The 22,062-nt window shown below is 37.9% G+C and overlaps 1 protein-coding gene across 9 annotated transcripts in view; it reads right to left on the minus strand.

The window, feature by feature from the left end:
• The window catches only part of syngap1b (synaptic Ras GTPase activating protein 1b), a 165,770-nt gene that overhangs the window by 102,311 nt on the left and 41,397 nt on the right, over nt 1–22,062 (minus strand). For all 9 annotated transcript variants that reach the window (XM_065298816.1, XM_065298809.1, XM_065298808.1 and 6 more), the window contains exons 2-3: nt 20,696–20,832; nt 6,057–6,162 (exon numbers count right to left, since the gene is read on the minus strand). In XM_065298816.1, the coding sequence (XP_065154888.1) occupies nt 6,057–6,162; nt 20,696–20,832 (243 nt within the window). The remainder of the gene's footprint in view (nt 1–6,056; nt 6,163–20,695; nt 20,833–22,062) is intronic.

Consider the following 22,062-nt stretch of genomic DNA (forward strand, 5'->3'; position numbering starts at 1 on the left):
ATGATGCGTTCACAGCAGACGCAGAAGAGGCGGCAAGCGCGTGTGATTTAAATGTTAAGTCAATGCAAAGACGCAAATAGGCATCCTGCGGCGCGGTAGGTGCAAATTGAGTTTAAAAATCTGAACTTTTAACGTTTTAACTTTTAGCGCAGGAGCTTGCTCTAGCAGTGACGTGATTACAGGAAGTGAGCGGAGGCAGAAAAACAAAACAACAATGGAGGACGATCATCATCGCTATACGTGACATCTTCATACTTCGTACTAAAAGTGCTAGCGCCAGGCCCGGAGATCAGCTGAATGGCTGAAAAATCAAATGTTTAAAGGTATAGCGAAGGATTTTCTCGAATTTTAGAAAAGAACCGCCTTCTCCACTTTTTAAAAAAATGCAATTGCACAACACTCCTGATTGACAACTAGGAGGACCAATAGTCTTGATGATCCACCTGGAAAAAGAAAATCCTCCGCAATACCTTTAACTCCAGGGGAGCTGGAAAATGAGCATTTTCAAAAAAAAGTTGAGTGTCCCTTTAAATCGTTATTTGTGCTCTACAGAAATAAATCAGCATACAGGCTTAAAACAACAAGATGGTGAGTAAATAATGACACAATTTTCATTTTGGGGGAAACCATTCATTTACAAGCTTCTTCCTCTAATTTACTCGGATAAAGACATCTGCATAATACATGAACTAATGCCTCATTTCAAAATCTTTGCCCAGTCACACGCTGTTAGTTAGCTGAGAGCAATATGCTCTGCCATCCCAAATAAGAAGAATTTTATTCATTACTGTGATTCATATTCTCATATGACTTTACATATCAAAGTCATTTATTTGGCCCAGAACTACTTTCATAATAATAGCCAGAGCTGGATATTTGGTATTTGTTTTCTTATGGTAAGTGCTTTGACGATTAATTTACTGTTACTAATATTATGTAATAAAATAATAGCTCAACCAAAAAAAAATATTGTCAGCATTTACTCACCCACACATTTTAACCCTATATTTGTGTCAGTGAAACAAAAAACGAGATGAATGTCCAAGCTGCTCTTTTATTATATCCAGAAGTAGGTTTTGATTTATAATGCCAAGCTTCAAACAGGAAACAAACACCAAAAAACTATGAGCATAAATCATAAGTATATTAAATGGCTGTGCCTATAAATCTTCAGACGTCATATTACAGATTTGTTTTTCCTATTTTTAAACCATTGTCGCATGGGTATGGAGTTATATTTGGGGTTTGGATTAGGATGTCACTTTAACTATTGGTTTATACAATTTTTTCCGCATTTTTAAACAAATGTGGCCTGACGTTAGGGTTAGAGTTGGGTTTGGGTTAGGATGTCATTTTATGTAACAGAAAGTTGTTCTAACCCAAGCAACAATGGTAAGAAAATGACGTGACATGACAATGACGCGGATAAATGAGCAAAATATTTCGTGCCTATAACACGGAAATCTCAACATACGCCCCAACATTAAATTACACATTAAATTAATTACAAGGCTGTTAAAATGCTTAAAATAAAAGTTGTGACTGCTGAGTTACCCCTCGTTCAGACAGCCAGCGACGTTATCGCTGTGTGTCGCCTGTCTCTTTCAATGAGGCGTTTCTAAATCTGCTTGTCATAAACAAATGAGTACCATCCACGCCAGTAACTGACGAGGGAAGGATGATGTGAACTCCACTGCTTTGTTCTCATTGGTAGTCGCTCCCGAAAGTCGCTCGACATTTGCATAAAGTTAAACTTTTCTTAACTTTCTCGCGTCGCGTCCATTGAAATGAATGAGATCGCGTCGCTCTGCTACTGCTTGTCGTTGGCTGTCTGAATGGGGCGTTAGCGCTATATGCTAATTAATGCTATATGCTAGCGCTTAGGATGAAGTTCTACTATTGATGTTACAGTTACGTTTTGCAGGTCCATACTGAAAAAAAAAAATACAAGCTTACCACTCAGAAACATCCATTAACAATCTCCAAACAATTAGTTGCTCCCCAAAATCTGTATTTTCGTCTGATACTGGCTCAAACATATCAGGTCTGTTTAGTAATATGAGCTACTGGCATGAGCCTCAGAGCAGAGCAACTAGAGCAGAGCTTAATATTATTATTCATGACCCTTCCAAATAGGGCAAAAATAGACAATTTCATTCAAAGGACAAATCCTAGGGTTGTAAATGGACATGTAAAAACGTTTCTGGATCATTTTTTGCACTTAATAAAGTTACATACCTTCTATGTAAATATCAAAGAACAATTTAACATTATTTCAATGCATTCTTTAGCACCTTTAGGCATTCCCTGTTGCTTAGTCTTCAATGGGCTTTTTGCTAAAGATCACATGAACAGGTCTCATCGCATCCACTTGTTGTTACTGTTTACAGCAGTATAAACTGATATCAATAGCTATGGACTTTTAAGGTATTCATCTAACCTACTGTAGCTAGTTGTTTTTATTTGTGGTATTTTTCATATTTTAATAGGTCAACAAGAGTGAAAATGCTGTCAAAACACTAAGAGGATCTTAAGGGAAATCTGAAGTGACCTGCTTACATTAATCTTACAGTTGAAGTGAATAAGTTATCAATGTTAAAAAATACATTATGATTTTTTCTATAGCGGCTTCTATAGCAGCTATAAGCTATTACAACAAAACCAACTGAGCTGGTAAAGTACTTTAAACTTTTTCATGTTTAAGTGCTATAATGGGGTTGTTTAAGTGCTACAATTGGGTCCCCAGTGTTTCTGTCAACCTAGAAAATGGGAAAAAAACAACCCAGTAGCTTGGTTTTGGTAAACAATTCTCTGCAAGTATGTGAAAAATAGGTCATTGAAATTTGCCAACCCTTGTGATGTCAGAAGGGGATAATACCGCCCCTAAATCTGCACTATCCAACCACAGCACTGCCATTTAGAGCAGAGATCAGCTCATTGGCATTTAAAAGTACACACCCAAACATTTAACATATATTTTGAGCTAAAATTTTAAATGCATACTCTGGGGAAACCAAAGATTTATTTGACATCTTAAAAAAGTCTTGTGAAATGTCTCCTTTAAGATTATGAATCCTAATTCTGGTAAAAGAGATAAAATAAAAAACACAAAACAATCCCAGCATACACTGCGACAAGCCCAGCAGAAAAAAAACAAAATAGTGTAAAGAATTGGGAGAAAATGTTGATGTTTTATGTAAGCAATAAGGTACGAGAGGCCTTACAACGCCCTTTAGCCGTTACTTATTTACGATACAGAACTTGCCTCGAGTACCTTATTGATATTATAAAACGGTAACCACACAATAAAAAAATAAAAAAATGTATTAGTGCAACTTTCATGAGAGTTTGATGACAGCAAACCTGATATGCGCATTTCCAGTAATAATATCAATAAAAAATGTCCTTTTATTTTACCAGGAAGGTCCCAAAAGCTGCATTTCCTTTCCGCTTCAAATGGTGTAAATTGTAATAGCAAATAAACACTGCACTGCAATATCGCAAAAACTCACATATATGCTTCACATACACAACACTTATAACACACACATACAAATATTAAAAATACACTAATAATATAAAAAAGGGGGAAATAAATTAAACCCATTAGTTAAATAAATCAACTAAATCAACTAGATTTATTACAGTCCATAAACGTATTGCTTCTGGCACAAAAGTACATTTGTACCAATTTGTGGAACATCTAATTGACCTTAAACTTCGCCCAAAGGGCGTCCACTCAAAATATTTATTCAAAGGGTGTGTACAGTCTCCTATAATTTTATGTCCCATCCTCGTCACTTGCGGTTCGTAATAAAATGTTAGACTTCGCAAGGGAAAACCTAAAATTTTTGAGCACACATAAAAAATACCTTGCAACCGATTTTTATTCTTTTAAAGTTTCCATAGTGTAATTACACAACTCAGTACACATTATAGACAATCAACAGTGCGCTTCCCAAAAGCATCTATGGTTGCAAATTTGTTTGTTACAGCATAGTTGGAACCATCGTTCCAAAATAAAATCACATGCACTGCATTGTATATCCATCATTCAGAATATAAATAATTTCCAATTTAAAGTATGTCTTTTAATTTGTCAAGAGAATTAAAGTGCTGCTTTTGAAGAGTGCACATGTGCATATGCCTGGAGAACCCCGGAGTGATGTAAGAGGAAACTTGGGACTAAATGAAACTTTGGAAATTAAGCAAAACAACTGAGAAAAAATAGAGGATGTCGAGTCTTCAGATGCTATGATCATTATTTACAGAAATAATCTGGCATTCATTCGATCTCAAAATGGATTAAATAGTAGACATTATTACTTCATAATCTGTGATGTCATAAATCATATTGCTGATCCAGTGTGGTTTGAACGACGGATGTGCAACAAAGTTACTATGTTTTCAAGTCTTGACTAGCTAGTAGAGGTCTTCACGGGTCCACTTAGATCCGAAAACCCGAGGTCCGACCCGAGACCCGATCGGGTTCGGGTCTAAAAGTTTCACATGTGCCGCAGACACGAGTCGGGTACAATAATAGCGGCATCGGGTCTCGGGTAATTTAAAAATGAATGTGTTTTTTCTGAACGGACCCGAGAAGACCCGAACTCTCTCGCCTGTGTGCGTCAATGTCCTTTTCAAACCTCTCATCTGTTTGCCAAGAGCGCTTGCGACATTGTGTGGTTGACGGAAGGTTCATTTTCGTTGAGACAAACATGTCAGTCAATTATAAATGTACATTTTAGCGGTTACGTTGGTGTCGTTGTCAGATAACAAAGAAAAAACGAATGGAGCAGCTCGCCAAATTCGTTGCAAGGCCATCGGAGTTTCTTTCTGTCTGACTGCTGCGCGTGGGTCTGCAGAATGCACACACGTCAGTGCCGTTTACATTCGGTTCCAGTCGGGTTAAAAAAAAAAAATCACTAGTTCGGGTCGGACTCGGGTCTAATTTTCTCGGGTTTATCTCGGGTCGGGTCTTTCTTTAACATTTTTTTATTTATGCACGTCGGGTTCGGGTATGAAGTGATTCGGGTCATTTCGGGTCGGGTACATTTCTTTGGACCCGAGAAGACCTCTACTAGCTAGTTAGTTTCTTCGATGCACTGCACTATGGTAGTTAAGCAGTCAGTTACGTACGTATGATAAACACACGACAGAGCAGCAACCCTACATGCAAAAAATAAATAAAAAAAATTGCTCCATAATAACAGATTGTAAATTTTTAGGACACTAAAATGATGATGAATTTAAAAAAATATTGTTTAATAAAATACTAATAAATTAACATATATTGATAAGAAATATATATGTGACCCTGGACCACAAGTCTTAATTCGCATGTGTATATTTGTAGTAATAGCCAACTATACATTGTATCTTTTTTTATGCCAAAAATCATTCAAATATTAAGTAAAGATCATGTCCATGAAAATATTTTGTAAATTTTCTACTCTAAAAATATATAAAATGTATTTATCCTTAGTAATATGTTTCCAGATTTTTCCAGATTTTTAAAAAATTATCTCAACCAAATATTGTCCTGTCCTAACATACATCAATGGAAAGCTTATTTGACAGATGCGTTTCAAATCATTCACATCATTTATCAGAATGCCGTCCATTAAAATCACCTGCCTATACAGACACCATATAAAGAGCTTACTGTGTCTCAACCTAAAAGTCTACCCGTAATGTAAACCAAGTTGGGTAACGCACCGGGGAAAAGCCACTTCAAAGCAGGTCACTGTGTCACTGAACCGAATAAACCCCTCCGACCGCACTGTCATCAAACACGAGCTAATTAATGTCATTCTCACGAGATTATTCCCATTCAATATTCAATCAAAGCACACAGACGACATTCATCCATGCTGACTACATCAGAGCTCACAGCTGTGCGCAGGCCTTGTCGAAACTGTGAATCCCGAGTCGTTGTCAGGGAAACTGTGAGTCTCTGATGATCAGCGGAGGGCCACCTTGTTCGACACGTCACATACTGCTGTGCAACGGGCAGCAGAAGCATGCGAGCAAGACTGTTGGAGTCTTTCACTTACCCATCTCAGGATGGGGCCTCCCCTCCACAGGCACGCTGACCGTCCGTCGCAGCAGCTTGTTCCTGTGCGACTCGGAGCGCCGCTCGCGCATCAACAAAGGGTGAACCTGCGGGGAGCGGAGATAAAAGGTCAGTGCATGGCGTAGGGTCAATACGCAACTGAGATTCATACATTGGGGCTCTGTGCTACTAAGTTAGTTTTGTCATTGCTTACTCATCCTCATGTTGTGCCAAACCTGCAAGTATGCTGGTATTTTAATGTAATGCACATTTATATATTGTTATAACTCAATCTTCCAACCAGATGAGAGCTTTTCTTCATCACCAAAGCCTCCACAGCGCCCCCTCTGGCATCCGCATGCAGGCGGCGCATAACAGCTCAGCACAAGGGCCATTTAGCGACGTGGGCGTCTCAACTGTGTTCCCAGCACTATCAGCTGGGAGATAAGATCGGGGCTTTGAGAGTACGGCTGTGAAGAAGGCGATTACCTTCAGTCTGGGGTGATAAATGAGCAGGGCAAGAGAGGATCAGAACAGAAGCCTTGCGGGGAACAGCTAAACCGCTTCCCGTCACCTGAATTTAGGGGTGGCCGTGCCACTCGGCCGCAACTACGGCGGTCACATGACCCAGCTGCATTACAGGACGCTCTCTTCCTTTTCGATGCACCGCTCAGCATTTTAAACGCAGGCATAAATGCAGATTTATTAAACGAGAACGTCTAAAGGGAATGACAGCGGCATGCACAGCTGACTGCGAGATAATGATGTGAGCTCTTGCCTGATGGTGCATTGGCGCGGTTTGTCTTTATAGTTTTAAAGATGAAGGATGTCTACATTAAGCTGCACCCATGGGGGGGTGTTAGGGAAGAGCAAAACAAAATATCATCTTTAAATGCTCAGATGCACGACTCCTGAAATTTATCTATCGCATGCTGCAACGAAATTACAGGAAGGATCTCTTCATAAAAAATACATAACGTGCAATAAATCCTTTAGGACTTACTACAAAGTGTGCAAGATCTATACTCGTTTATCAATTTGTATGGCCTTTTATGTGAATGATTAACTACTACATGGCCTTGAGTTATTTTTAACCATACAGTCAGTGCACCGTGTCAACAAGTTGTCTGTTTGCGTTACGCATGATGCAGCAGTTTAAAAACGCGTTTTGACTGGGTAAACTAAAATGATTAGGCTTACAGTAATATTTCATTATTTTCTGTTACTGTAAGATTGTCCCATGCATTGGCGCTTGCCAACATGCCAGATTCCATGTAAGACAATTTCCTAAATAAGATAGCACCTCCCCAAAGGACACTGCATGGGGGCAAAGTGAGTGCGCGGGAAAAGCCTCTCTCCACGATTCACAGTGGACTTCCCACTGAGACACATTTGGGTTTCAAAGACACACCTTTAGGGTGTCATACATTTGTATTCTTTTCTCTAAAAGCAAACTGTATATGAAATGCTACATGCACAAAGAATCTAAAATCTGTATCTTATTTGTTTTCTATTGGAATGTCTCATTGCAAGTGGTTACAGGTCTCACTCATATAACAACAGAATTCAATGTTAAAGTATATGTGAAACTTCATTCAATGTTGATAGACACCTCCCTTTCTAAGCATAAGCCAATCACCCACTGTATACAGATTAAGGACAGCCCTTAGTTTTACCAACAACCAATCAGTACAAAATTCCTATATGCTTTGTTCTCTGGTTATTTAAGGAGATGTGTGGAAGATTTAGGCGGGACTTTCAATATCGAGAAATGCACCCCCATGATGCTGTCCTGGCACAGCATCATGTATTTTATTTTACTTTGAGAAATCTGTAACCAGATATTCATCACTTGCCAGGTATGCATTATTCTCATTTGATTATATTTGTTTTCTCGTATTTGAATTGGAATGTGAATTGGCTTCTGAATTATGTTTTACCTACCTGGTTAATAAATTGTTATATTTGATTTTATTCTGTGTTGCTCGGTAAATGTTGACACTACAAGTAATATCGTTGTATCCGTAGTTACCGTAAGGACTGAAATCAGGCTAGGATCGGCCCAAACCCAGTTAGATAGTGAATAATACATCAGCTGAGGATTTGTGAGATACGAATAGCAATTGGCGTTAGTTTAAGTGTACTTAGAAGCGTGGAGGCTGTGTTTCCGTTTAGAGTAACATTTCTGATTACTCTAAATAGGGTCAGCCTCAACCTCTGTTTATTTCAATGTTATTCTATTCATTAATCTTGATTAGAAATAATAATTGTAATAATTAAGTGTCACCTCTAAGGGGACTAAATAAAGTATGTTTAAAGTTGAGCACGCAGAAAGCGGCCGCTTAAGCGTATAGTCCAACCTCTGGCAGCGACCAACACTGATTCGCTTACGACCGTTGACCAGTATATTAGTTATGAGGCCCGTACTAGGATCATGTGCGACTGTGAGAACCGAATGAACGAGTGTAATACCAGAGCTTTATCAGAATAAACAAACAAACATCCATCTAAATTCTGTAAGTTTTAAAAGTAATAATCCGATTTGTAATATAATATAAACTAAATCTTTGTCTTTGGAGTCAGATTAGAGATAAATATACCTAAATTACGTAACGCCAAAACGTCATATGCAAAGCTCCGGAAAAGACCGAACGCGCTATTAATCCTTCCCATGCGGTTTGGACTTCGCCATTGGGCCAAACGGATGGATGGGGGATATAAAATTCACCCCCTTACATTCCACAAATCAGGAGGAGGTGGTTGTGTAACTAAGTTCACTGTCATGTCCAAGAACTCATTGAAAAAATGAAAAATAAACAAATTGCATACTTGTTCAAATAAAGCTGTGGATAGCAATGCTTTTGTAGAGAATAGAATGAGAAATGTTTTGTTCATACTGAAATCTGCAAATCGGAGCAGTTTAGATCTCTTGGGAAACTGTGATGGCACTCGATTACTGGAATCTTCTGGAGAAGCTTGATACCTAATTTATAATTTTTGCATACAAAATAATTTCTTTGTTTAGTCCACACTACACTTTCATGGCCTGTTGCTATTACGACAGCTTCATAAAACTGAAGCCATTAGTGCCAGAGCACCAACGCAGATGAGGAAGTGCGGGGCACAGGTGAGTGGCAGTGTGCAGAATGAGTTCAGCTGCGTCTGCACCTGAGTGACTGTGTTGCCTTGGCAGCAATTACTTGGTTCAATGTTATCTGGCACAGATCAAGAAAGAGTAACTGTTAAAAAAATCCAGAGAGACTGAAATCAGGTGAAGATGGGCCTGCCACGGTTCGGCAATCTTATTCCCAGTGGAGAAAAGCCTCCATTTCCCCCTGCTCCACAGACGAACCGTATGAAGGTGATAATATTGTAAAACATTAAGTTGTAAAATTGACAAAATAATTATGTTTTGTACTAGTTGTTCTGGTTAAAATGCACTATATTTAACTACATTCAATAAAAAAACTTAAAATGCAATGTTTGGATTTGTGGTGTGCTATTTTATCTGTGTTCCAATTGTGATTTAAGAGCGTTTTTATGTTTGATGTAACTATATTCATACGTGTGATGTAACTAATGTAACTGTGCTCTAATCTGTAATGTAATCATATTCTAATGTGTTTTGTTAACTAATGTAACTGTGCTCTAAACCGTGATGTAATCATATTCTAATGTGTTATGTTAAAGCAACACTATGTAGTTTTTTTACCTTTAAATAATGTCTCTTAAATTATTTCAGTGATAAAACAACTTTTAACTGGACAAATTGTACTGTTGCTGCAACCTGAGCAGCCTCCTAGCTGCTACAAGCACACGCTGAAAGTGGCGGTGGAGGGTAGGAAACACAGCCCCGCCCCTCCCCCTGCCTGCAGAAGAGTGTCTGATACCAGGCACTGTTGCGCTTTTCAACCACATGGGGGAGCTGTAAGTCATTTTTACATGGAAACTACATAGTGTTGCTTTAACTAATGTAAATGTGCTCTAATCTGTAATGTAACTGCAAACTAATGTTTGATGAACTAATGTAACTGTGCTCTAATCTGTGATGTAACTGCATTCTAATGTGTGATGTAACTGTGCTCTTTTCTGTGATGTAACTGCATTCTAATGTGTGATGTAACTGTGCTCTAATCTGTGATGTAACTGCATTCTAATGTGTGATGTAACTGGGCTCTAATCTGTAATGTAACTGCATTCTAATGTTTGATAAACTAAAGTAACTGTGCTCTAATCTGTGATGTAACTGCATTCTAATGTGTGATGTAACTGTGCTCTAATCTGTGATGTAACTGCATTCTAATGTGTGATGTAACTGCATTCTAATGTGTGATGTAACTGTGCTCTAATCTGTGATGTAACTGCATTCTAATGTGTGATGTAACTGCATTCTAATGTGTGATGTAACTGTGCTCTTTGCTGTGATGTAACTGCATTCTAATGTGTGATGTAACTGTGCTCTAATCTGTGATGTAACTGCATTCTAATGTGTGATGTAACTGTGCTCTAATCTGTGATGTAACTGCATTCTAATGTGTGATGTAACTGCATTATAATGTGTGATGTAACTGTGCTCTAATCTGTGATGTAACTGCATTCTAATGTTTGATAAACTAATGTAACTGTGCTATAATCTGTGATGTAACTGCATTCTAATGTGTGATGTAACTGCATTCTAATGTGTGATGTAACTGTGCTCTTATCTGTAATGTAACTGCATTCTAATGTTTGATAAACTAATGTAACTGTGCTATAATCTGTGATGTAACTGCATTTTAATGTGTGATGTAACTAATGTAACTGTGCTCTAATCTGTGATGTAACTGCATTCTAATGTTTGATAAACTAATGTAATTGTGCTCTAATCTGTAATGTTACTGCAAACTAATGTTTGATGAACTAATGTAACTGTGCTCTAATCTGTGATGTAATCATATTCTAATGTGTTACGTAACTAATGTAACTGTGCTCTAATGTGTGATGTAACTGCATTCTAATGTGTCATGGAACTAATGTAATTAGAGCACATTCTAATGTGTGATGTAACTGTGCTCTATTCTGTGATGTAACTGCATTCTAATGTGTGATGTAACTGTGCTCTATTCTGTGATGTAACTGCATTCTAATGTGTGATGTAACTGTGCTCTATTCTGTGACGTAACTGCATTCTAATGTGTGATGTAACTGTGCTCTATTCTGTGATGTAACTGCATTCTAATGTGTGATGTAACTGTGCTCTTATCTGTAATGTAACTACAAACTAATGTTTGATGAACTAATGTAACTGTGCTCTATTCTGTGATGTAACTGCATTCTAATGTGTGATGTAACTGCATTCTAATGTGTGATGTAACTGTGCTCTAATCTGTGATGTAACTGCATTCTAATGTGTGATGTAACTGTGCTCTAATCTGTGATGTAACTATATTCTAATGGGTGATGTAACTGTGCTCTTATCTGTGATGTAACTGCATTCTAATATGTAATGTTACTAATGTAACTGTGCTCTATTCTGTGATGTAACTGCATTCTAATGTGTGATGTAACTGTGCTCTAATATGTGATGTAACTATATTCTAATGGGTGATGTAACTGTGCTCTTATCTGTGATGTAACTATATTCTATTAATGTGATGTAACTAATGTAACTGTGCTCTATTCTGTGATGTAACTGCATTCTAATGTTTGTTAAACTAATGTAACTGTGCTCTAATCTGTGATGTAACTGCATTCTAATGTGTGATGCTACTAATGTAACTGTGCTCTAATCTGTGATGTAACTATATTTTAATGGGTGATGTAACTGTGATCAAATCTCTAATGTAACTGCAAACTAATGTTTGATGAATTAATGTAACTGTGCTCTATTCTGTGATGTAACTGCATTCTAATGTGTGATGTAACTGTGCTCTAATCTGTGATGTAACTGCATTCTAATGTGTGATGTAACTGTGCTCTAATCTGTGATGTAACTGCATTCTAATGTGTGATGTAACTGTGCTATAATCTGTGATGTAACTATATTCTAATGTGTGATGTAACTGTGCTCTATTCTGTGATGTAACTGCATTCTAATGTGTGATGTAACTGTGCTCTAATCTGTGATGTAACTATATTCTAATGCATGATGTAACTGTGCTCTAATCTGTGATGTAACTATATTCTAATGCGTGATGTAACTGTGCTCTAATCTGTGATGTAACTATATTCTAATGTGTGATGTACTGAAGGGGGCTACTCCATATGTCAGTTATGCTTCAAACTATCTGTGTGATAGGGCAGGTGAGGGAGGAAATGAGAAAAAAGCAGGTGTGTACTACGTTCTGTCCTTATAGGAAGCTAATAGATCACAGCCCTGCCTGACAGCCCCCTGCTAGCAGCCAGACTGAACCTGAACCTCCACTGATTCTGCTGGCATGCTGCTCCATCTGGATCCACCTAGTGCCCCAGCATCACAGTGGAACGCCTCAGCTAAAGAGAAGAATGATGAGATCTGTCCACTTGTATCAACATCACATCACTGTCACGTTACGGATGCTCTCGTAATAAATGACACAGGATGATGTTTACACCGGAGACACGGCGCTGAGGATTATATCCTGATCCAACGAACGCCTTAGCTAGGGAAATATTATCTCCCGTTTTATTTGCACGGTGCTGAATTCTGAATATAAATATTGAAATAAGTCAAATATAGTAGTAGAAAGATACAGATAGATGTACAGCTTTCGCTACACAAAAATGCTGAGAAAGATGTTAGCTATTCTGCAATTTTTGCCCAGGGTTAGCCACTGATTTAGACACACCCCCTTTTACAAAACCACGCAATGCACTGTAGTTAAAGATAAAAGAGGAAAGAAGCAACATGTCATTTTAGTATTGTCAAAGTTTTCAAAAGCAGTAGCAAAACAGTGTTTATGAATGCCAAAATAACATAACATGTTTCCAATCACTTGGTGATTTCAATGTTTTACAATTCCCAAAATCCTGTCTAGCATAAAAACTACATGCTGTTATGACAAATTGTATTTTTTTAGTGGTAAATAACAGCACAAAACACATTCCTTTGCCTTTGTTTGTGCCTTCAAGACTTTAACTGTTACTAAAATTAGTGTCTAATAAAATGGCGTCAAGAATGAAAAAATATCTCCCGTTCATACAGACTAGCAAAAAACTATAGTACTTTATGGTTATGACTTTAACTGACTAAAAATAAAACCTATGAGCTCTTGGATATGTCCCACCCTAACTTCCTGTTTCAACAGGAAATACGCCAACACAAAGGCGAAACATGTGTCAAGCTATTTCATTGACATAATCTATCCTAAAGTATTCATAAACAGTTAATTTTTCATGTATAATGGACTCTCATTATTGTAAAAAAAAGGCTAATGGCAAACATTTGTTATGCACTGTCACACTGTCAGCCTCAAGCACAGCCTTGTCAGCTGACAGTGTCCAAACAAATTCATTTATTTATTGTGACATCTATAAAAAACATACTAAAGGCAACGAGACTGGATGCAGAAAGCATTTCGGTTAGTTTGTGGTTTTAAAGTCTGATCCTCGGTCAGCTACAGGAATGACTGCTGCCCACTCACAGCTAGACAAACCTCGCTCTGGGCTTATTTACGTAACAGGGATCACGGTGGCACAGATCCACACGAGGACCATTCATCTGAGCGCTGGTGCACAGAGCGTGTGCAAAGTCCGACGTGGGCCACTGTCATCGCACATCAATTAGGATCTAATGGCATGAGAGAAATTCAAATCGTGACTCTCTTCCTCCCTCTTAAGGCTGTTTTTGAACATAGCAACAAGTCACTGTGCATTTATCATCCATCTACTACTATACAGTATTTTCATGTCTTACAGTAAATGTATTTATTGTTAATCTGCTTTGCAACAATTAAAAATTGTGGAAAGCTTCACTCTACAGAAATAAAAATGAACTGTATCAAATAATTTCATTGCATACGATCATCTGTAACCTACTACACTCATCAAAATAAAATGTGCCATACATAAATTGTCCATAAAGGACCTTTAACATCTGAAGAAACTCTGTTTCACAAGAGGTTTCTTGTAGTGGCTCTTTAGATTATATAAGGTAAGAATTTTTTTTTTTTAAGGTTCGACTGAATGGGGAACCAAAAATGGTTCCAGTGTTTAAAAGGTTACTCCATTTTCTTAAAAAATAAATAAAAATCCTGATAATTTACTCCAAGATGTTTATGTCTTTCTTTGTTCAGTCGAGAAGAAATTACGTTTTTTAAGAAAAACATTCCAGGATTTTTGTCAATTGTGACCCGTCACGGAAACCAGGGACTCAAGTCGGCAGCACAAGTTTCGAGAAAATGAGAAACAAAGTTTTTTTTTCGAAATTTGTGATTTTCGTTTTATTGCAGAATCTGTTAGTTGAGATCACGAAGAAGCCTCTCCATGTTTGAGATAGCAGTTTTTGTATATTTAAAAGCGTACATTTTGCGGTTAAAATAGGCTTGTTTTTCCGGAGATTCTAGCGTGCAGCGGGGGGCGTCATTGTCTGTGTGTATATTTACATACTGTATAAGCTTGTGTTTTCGCCTCCGCCCCCAAAGGGAACAGCGTGACTACTAAATAAGGATAGTTCGCCCAAAAATGAAAATAATGTAATTAATGACTCACCCTTATGTCGTTCTAAACTCGGAAGACCTCCGTTCATCTTCGGAACACAGTTTAAGATGTTTTATCGTTAAGTTAGATTTAGTCCGAGAGCTTTCCCCTTCATTGAAAATCTATGTATGGTTTCCATGTCCAGAAAGTTAATAAAAACATCATCAAAGTAGTCCATGTGACATCAGTGGGTCAGTAAGATTGTGTTGATGCATCGAAAATACAGTTTGGTCCAAAAATAGCAGAATTACGACTTTATTCAGCATTGTCTTCTCTTCCGGCTCGAGCGTGAAGTCACGTGACTGTAGTGACGCGCTGCCCTGTTCCTCAGACATGTTTGCTAAGTTTTTTTTTTTTTTTCAAACTAATAGCCTGCGTCTCCCCAGACTGTAAAGCTCGGGCGCACAAAACAAAAGAAAAATAAAAGAAGCTGGGGCGGAACAAATAACAGTCAGCCGCATCGTACGTCAGCCGCGTCACTGACTTTATGCGGCGCCGCAGTCGGATGATGTCAAAGTACCGCGAGACTTTGACGTCATCTGTATGTCAGTTCTTGCAGCGCAGCATGAGTCCAAACACACAGAAGTTACACAGATATCGTTGTATTCTTCATATAATTGGCTACATGTTTTGTCTATCAATATTTTCCATGAAGTCATTGGCTGATGGAGGAACGAGCGAGCGATTGGTAACCTCTCTAAAGGATGTCACGTTTTTGACGGCGCTGTTTGGATGATCTATTATACTACTTCCCTATTTTAAATACAAACTTTGAAGGCGGGTTCATGTGTTTAACGGATTGTAAGCTCATATACCCTTACATGTTACGATTTAAATAGTCTTCAGATTATATATTATATTGTATTACCAGACATTCATGCGAAATCTGATGTAAACAATCTATATTTCACGGATTATACGCATTTGTGGACAAATATGGACATTGGATAATCTGAAACAGACTGGATTCGACTTGTGATCCCCACAAAGGTAAAAGAGTCATGTTTATTTTTGCGGGTTGTCATTTGGTCATAAAATACTACATATGATGCTAGAACATCTCAAAAAGGGTTTTACAGGGGGCATGGCTTAGCTAAATGAGATGTAAATGAGCCCTATTGTCTCCCCCAGCTGAAAAGAAGAGTCCCTTTCGTCTCGATTTTCTCGGTTTGATGCTGCGTTCCAGGCAACCCGTAACCCGTAACTCACGACTTCAAAACCACGACTCACGACTTTGAACTGGGAGTACATCGATCTAGTACGAGTTCACGGGTGGGAAGTCACGGGTTTGACTGCCGTTCCAGTGCACTTTCACCGGTAGAAGGTTGTAAAAACACGAGTTACAGGCTGCCTGGAACGCATAGGGTCGTGAGTCGTGGTTTTGAAGTCGTAACTCACGGGTTTAAAAACCTGCCTGGAACGCACCATGAGTATTTCTGAGTTCCTATATTCAAATGGCCACAACTTCTCCAAATCTTATCAGATTTCCATGTGTTACACATCATTGGAAAGCTTAGAAACTGCACTTTCAGAATCTGTGAATAACTCAAAATGCCCAGATCCGACTTGTGTCCCTACTTTCCGTGACTGGTCACAATTTATTAGACTTTATTGGACCACAACAGTTTACAGTTTAAATGCAGTTAAAAATTGCAGTTTCAACACAGATGCAAAAGGCTCTAAATGATCCCAAACGAGGCATAAGGGTCTTATCTAGCAAAACAATCGTCATTTTCAATTTGTACTTTTAAACCGCACCTTCCCTTTGAAGTTGCGTTGAAACTGCAATTTTAAACTGCATTTAAACTGTAAACTGTTGAGGTACAATAAAGTCTATTAAATTTAGAAAAATCCTGCAATGTTTTCCTTAAAAAGCTTAAAGGTCACGTTCCTTCTGATCCCATTTTAAACCCTAGTTAGTGTGTAATGTTGTTGTAATAGCATAAATAATACCTGTAAAATAATAAAGCTCAAAGTTTACTGCCAGGCGATATATTTTCTTTAACAGAATTCGCCTTTGAAAGCCTACAGTGAACGGCCGGTTTTACTAAACTCCGCCCACAGAAATACGTCAGTCGCCAGCTAAGCTAACGGCAAGCTGAGCTGCTATCGCAACCCAGTCTCACCCCATGGCGTCACGAACCGACGCGAAAATGGTAAGAAAATAGGAAAGAGAATGCAACGGACGTAATAGTATTGAAGTCCCCAGTTCGTCAAATATTGACGCCACGGGGTGAGACTGTGTTAGCTATCGAATCAAAACACACTAAACAAACTACACAATCAGAACTTGATATGTATTTCTGAAGTAGGGACTTTATAGAACAAGGAAGACATCAGCCCATTTTGAGGACAGTGAAAACAGAGCTATACAGATAAGTAAATTGTGTGAAAAATACAGCGTTTTTTTACACGTGAAACATAAACACATGTTATATTGCGCACTGTGAACACTATCAAAGCTTCAAAAACACTGAAAGAACACAAGCTTTAATTTCTTCTCGACTGAACAAAGAAAGAAGTCAACATTTTGGATGACATGGGGGTGAGTAAATTATCTGGAATTTTTAAAGAAAGTGGAATAATCCTTTAACCAAAAATCTCTATATTTTGAAATAAAAATCACATCAAATGACATAACTTTTGATTTAATTCTTCCCATATCCTGAAGATCTATAAAGAAATGATCATGTTAAGTCCACTGTCTTTTTTATTCATCAGAAATTTGAATTCTTTCATATGAAGCTTTTAGTAAAGAGTAATTACAAACCTGATTAAAAATAAATATTTTTTCTGTATTTTTTAAATACTGTAACATCAGTAACAAAAAATGGTACATGCACCCTTTAAATAAATGCACAAAAAAAGATAAAAAAGCATGCATTTATGTGTATTCGTAATGTAAATGGTTAATCAAATAATGTAGTTAAGGTTTAAAAGTCACATTTTCGCTGTGTTTTTGAAGCTGTGATTGTGTTTAGGGTGCGCAAAATAACGTGTTTATGTTTCGTGTGTAAAAAAACACAGAATTTGTTTTACACAATTTAATAATCTGTACTTTAATTTTCCGAAAAATATTTTTACAGTCCTAAAAACGGGCTAATGTCTTCCTTGTTCTATACAGTTCTATAAGTCCCTCCCTCAGAAATACATATCGAGTTCTGATTGTGTAGTTTGTTTAGTGTGCTGTGATTCGACAGCAGCTTAGCTTGCCGTTAGCTTAGCTGGTGACTGACGTATTCCTGTGGGCGGAGGTAAGTCAAAAACAGTTATTGATTTCATATATCAAGGAAATAGAGGGTTGTAGTCCAAACCAACCGTTCTCTGTAGTCCTTTCAAAAGCAAATTTTCTTAAAGGAAATATATCGCTTGGCATTGAACTTTGAGCGTTATAATTTTGCAGGCATTATTTATGCTCTAACAGCAACATTACACACTAACTAAAGTTTAAAAAAAAAACGGGATCACGAAAAACGGCCGCTTTAAATGTTAAAGCAAGAAGTAAATTTTAAGACATCTTGCTATACCAAAAATTGACATTTCTGTAGAATGACCCTATTGTTTATAAATACATTGTCTAAATACTGAAGTTATTGTAAAACTCTTTATTTAAACTCTTCCTAAGATAATGGATAAAAACACGCATACAGTGTGAATGTAAGCACTACTACATAATTCTTAATTTATGACAGGTACACAGCTCTCCGTTCTGCTGTTAAGTGAGGGCAGCACAAATCGACTGGAAAGGAGTTACTGCATTTAGTCTTTAACTAATGAGAGAGAACGCACTTCTACAGACCCACACAACATGAATGTCTGCAAGGAGGAGATGGTTGTCATTCACTACATGACCTGAATGAAGACCCTCACATATAAAAAACAGAGGAGAAACTGTCCCCTGCAGGAGATAAGTGACAGGCATGTACACTCACCTAAAGGATTATTAGTAACACCATATTAACACTGTGTTTGACCCTCTTTCGCCTTCAGAACTGCCTTAATTCTATGTGGCATTGATTCAACAAGGTGCTGAAAGCATTCTTTAGAAATGTTGGCCCATATTGATAAGTTAGCATCTTGCAGTTGATGGAGATTTGTGGGATGCGCATCCAGGGTACGAAGCTCCCGTTCCACCACATTCCAAAGATGCTCTATTGGGTTGAGATCTGGTGACTGTGGGGGCCATTTTAGTACAGTGAACTCATTGTCATGTTCAAGAAACCAATTTGAAATGATTCGAGCTTTGTGACATGGTGCATTATCCTGCTGGAAGTAGCCATCAGAGGATGGGTACATGGTGGTCATAAAGGGATGGACATGGTCAGAAACAATGCTCAGGTAGGCCATGGCATTTAAATGATGTCCAATTGGCACTAAGGGGCTTAAAGTGTGCCAAGAAAACATCCCCCACACCATTACACCACCAGCCTGCACAGTGGTAACAAGGCATTATGGATCCATGTTCTCATTCTGACTCTACCATCTGAATGTCTCAACAGAAATCGAGACTCATCAGACCAGGCAACATTTTTCCAATCTTCAACTGTCCAATTTTGGTGAGCTTGTGCAAATTGTAGCCTCTTTTTACTATTTGTAGTGGAGATGAGTGGTACCCGGTGGGGTCTTCTGCTGTTGTAGCACATACGCCTCAAGGTTGTGCGTGTTGTGGCTTTACAAATGCTTTGCTGCATACCTCGGTTGTAACAAGTGGTTATTTCAGTAAAAGTTGCTCTTCTATTCTATTCTCCTCTGACATCTAGCATCAACAAGCATTTTCACCCACAGGACTGCCGCATACTTGATGTTTTTCCCTTTTCACACCATTCTTTGTTAACCCTAGAAATGGTTGTGCGTGAAAATCCCAGTAACTGAGCAGATTGTGAAATACTCAGACCGGTCCGTCTGGCACCGACAACCATGCCAGGCTCAAGATGGCTTAAATCCCCTTTCTTTCCCATTCTGATATTTAGTTTGGAGTTCAAGAGATTGTCTTAGATAGATAATTGCATGAATGAGAAATTGAACAGGTGTTCCTAATAATCCTGTAGGTGAGTGTATATATATATATATATATATATATATATATATATATATATATATATATATATATATATATATATATTGTATAATAGTGTTGTCTTCAGAAGTGACAGACAACTGATTTAGATATGTGGCCTTATCGAAAACATGTTACAAAACGACTGCAATTAGACAGGACCGTGTGTCTGATTTATGAGGCTGCTTTAGTGCTCAGCTCAGGGATGTCATTGACTGAGCTCCAACTAGGATACAGATATCCTATAATATATTTATTGCTATGCCTTGTAGTTGCTATCATTTGTTGATTCCCACAGCAACATTACTCTAAATTTAACTACAATTTAACCTGATGGGGCTGTGGGGATGTACCGTACCATATGTCAGTGTTCACTCAATATTGGATTTTACATCGTAAAATTGTAAGAAGTGGCAAGCAAGATTGCCAAAAGTTAACTTTCAACGAAAAACACAAACCTTGAAAGTATAATTTTTGTCCTGGCACCTACACAACTAATATAGTTCATATACCTTAGCTATGTAATGACATTCATTTTATTCCTAGAAAAAAACAAAGCCAACTAAATTTAGACATACAGAATATGTGATTTGAACTTTAAGTAGTTTAAGAAGAAATCACTCAGTTTAAAAGACCTCTGCTAATGTTAGAGGACATGAAGTGATTATATGTGACCCTGTCTGTAAAAACCCAGATAAAGGTGATTTACTGTTTTCCTCATAAAATCATCTTAGATAATGTAAAGAACATTCTGTAAAAATATAACCTTGATATCTTTCATATTGACTGAGTAAAGGCTGTGTCAAAAAGTACAATTAAAGTGAAATCAATGAATGAAATCAAACTTTGATGCTCCTCATCAGATTATCAAACTTTAACCTGGATTTCACAGACAGGGTCACATGCAGTATGAGATGGGGTGCCAGTACCTCCTCCTGGTCCAACATGTAGAGCTGATGTCCAGAGATCACACACAGACGAGGGTTCCAGTCGGGTTGCTCGTAGGAGGGAGCAGCAGCGAAGGAGGGCTGGTGTCGGTAGGACGGGGGGACAGCACACCTCGCATCTGCAAGAGAAGAAGAGAGGACAGAACAAGATGAGAACAGATAAGAGTTTGGGGAAACAAGCAGAAAATGTTTGAGAAGATAAATGGAGAGAGTTTGAAAAGATGAGATGAGAGAGCTTGAGGAGATGAGAGGAGAAAATCTGAGGAGATAAGAGCAGAAGTTTGAGGAGAAGAAAGGAGATTTTTAAGGAGAGAAAAAGAGAATGATTGAGAAATTAAAAGAAGAAAGAGTTTGAATTGATGAATGGAGTTTGAGAATATGAGCGGAGAAATTTGGGGGAGATGAAAGAAGAAATTTTCAAAAGATGAGAGGAGAGAGTTTAAGGAGATTAAAGGACAGTATAAGGAGACAAGAAAAGAGTTTGAGGAGATGAGATGAGAAAATCTGAGTAGATAAGAGCAGAAAGTTTGAGGAGAATAAGATTTTGAGAAGAGAACAGGTGAAAGATTGAGAAGTTAAAAGGAGAAATCGTTTAAAGTGATGAATGGAGTGAGTTTGAGGTGATGAATGGAGCAAGTTTGAGGAGATGAACAGAGGGATTTTGAGGAAATGAGTGGAGAGGTTTTTGTGAGATGAATAAAGAGAGTTTCAGGAGATGAAAGACGACGTTTTGAAAAGATGAGAGTAGCTGGTTTGAGAGGTTTGAGGAGAAGTTTTGAGGAGATTAAATGAGAGTTTAAGGAGTTGAGAAAAGAGTTTGAGGAGATGAACAGGGGATTAAAGGAGATTAAAGGAGAAAATCTGAGTAGATAAGAGCAGAAAGTTTGAGGAGAAGAAAGGAGAGAGATTAAGGAGAGAAAATGAGATAGATTGAGGAGATATAAACAGAAAGGGTTTGAGGAGATGAGCGGGGAAAGTTTGAGGAGATGAACGGAGAGATTTTGAGGAGATGAACGGATAGAGTTTGAGAAGTGAAAAGGAGAAAGTTTGAGGAAATTAAAAAATATTTTAAGGAGATGAGAAAATAGGTTGAGGAGATGACAGGAGAGATTTTGAGGAGAGAAAAATAGAGAGATTAAGGAATTTGAGAAAGAGAAGTGATGAATGAGGTGATGAATGGAATGAGTTCGATGAGATGAGTGGAGAGGTTTTGAGCAAATAAGTGGAGAGATTTTGAGGAGATGAATAGAGAGAGTTTGAGGGGATAAGAGAAGACATTTTGAAAAGATGAGAGAGTTTGAGAAGTAAAGAGGAAAAGTTTGAGGAGATTAAATGAGAGTTTAAGAAGA

The sequence above is a fragment of the Paramisgurnus dabryanus genome, chromosome 13, assembly GCF_030506205.2.
Source record: "Paramisgurnus dabryanus chromosome 13, PD_genome_1.1, whole genome shotgun sequence".
NCBI classification, from domain to species: Eukaryota; Metazoa; Chordata; class Actinopteri; order Cypriniformes; family Cobitidae; genus Paramisgurnus; species Paramisgurnus dabryanus.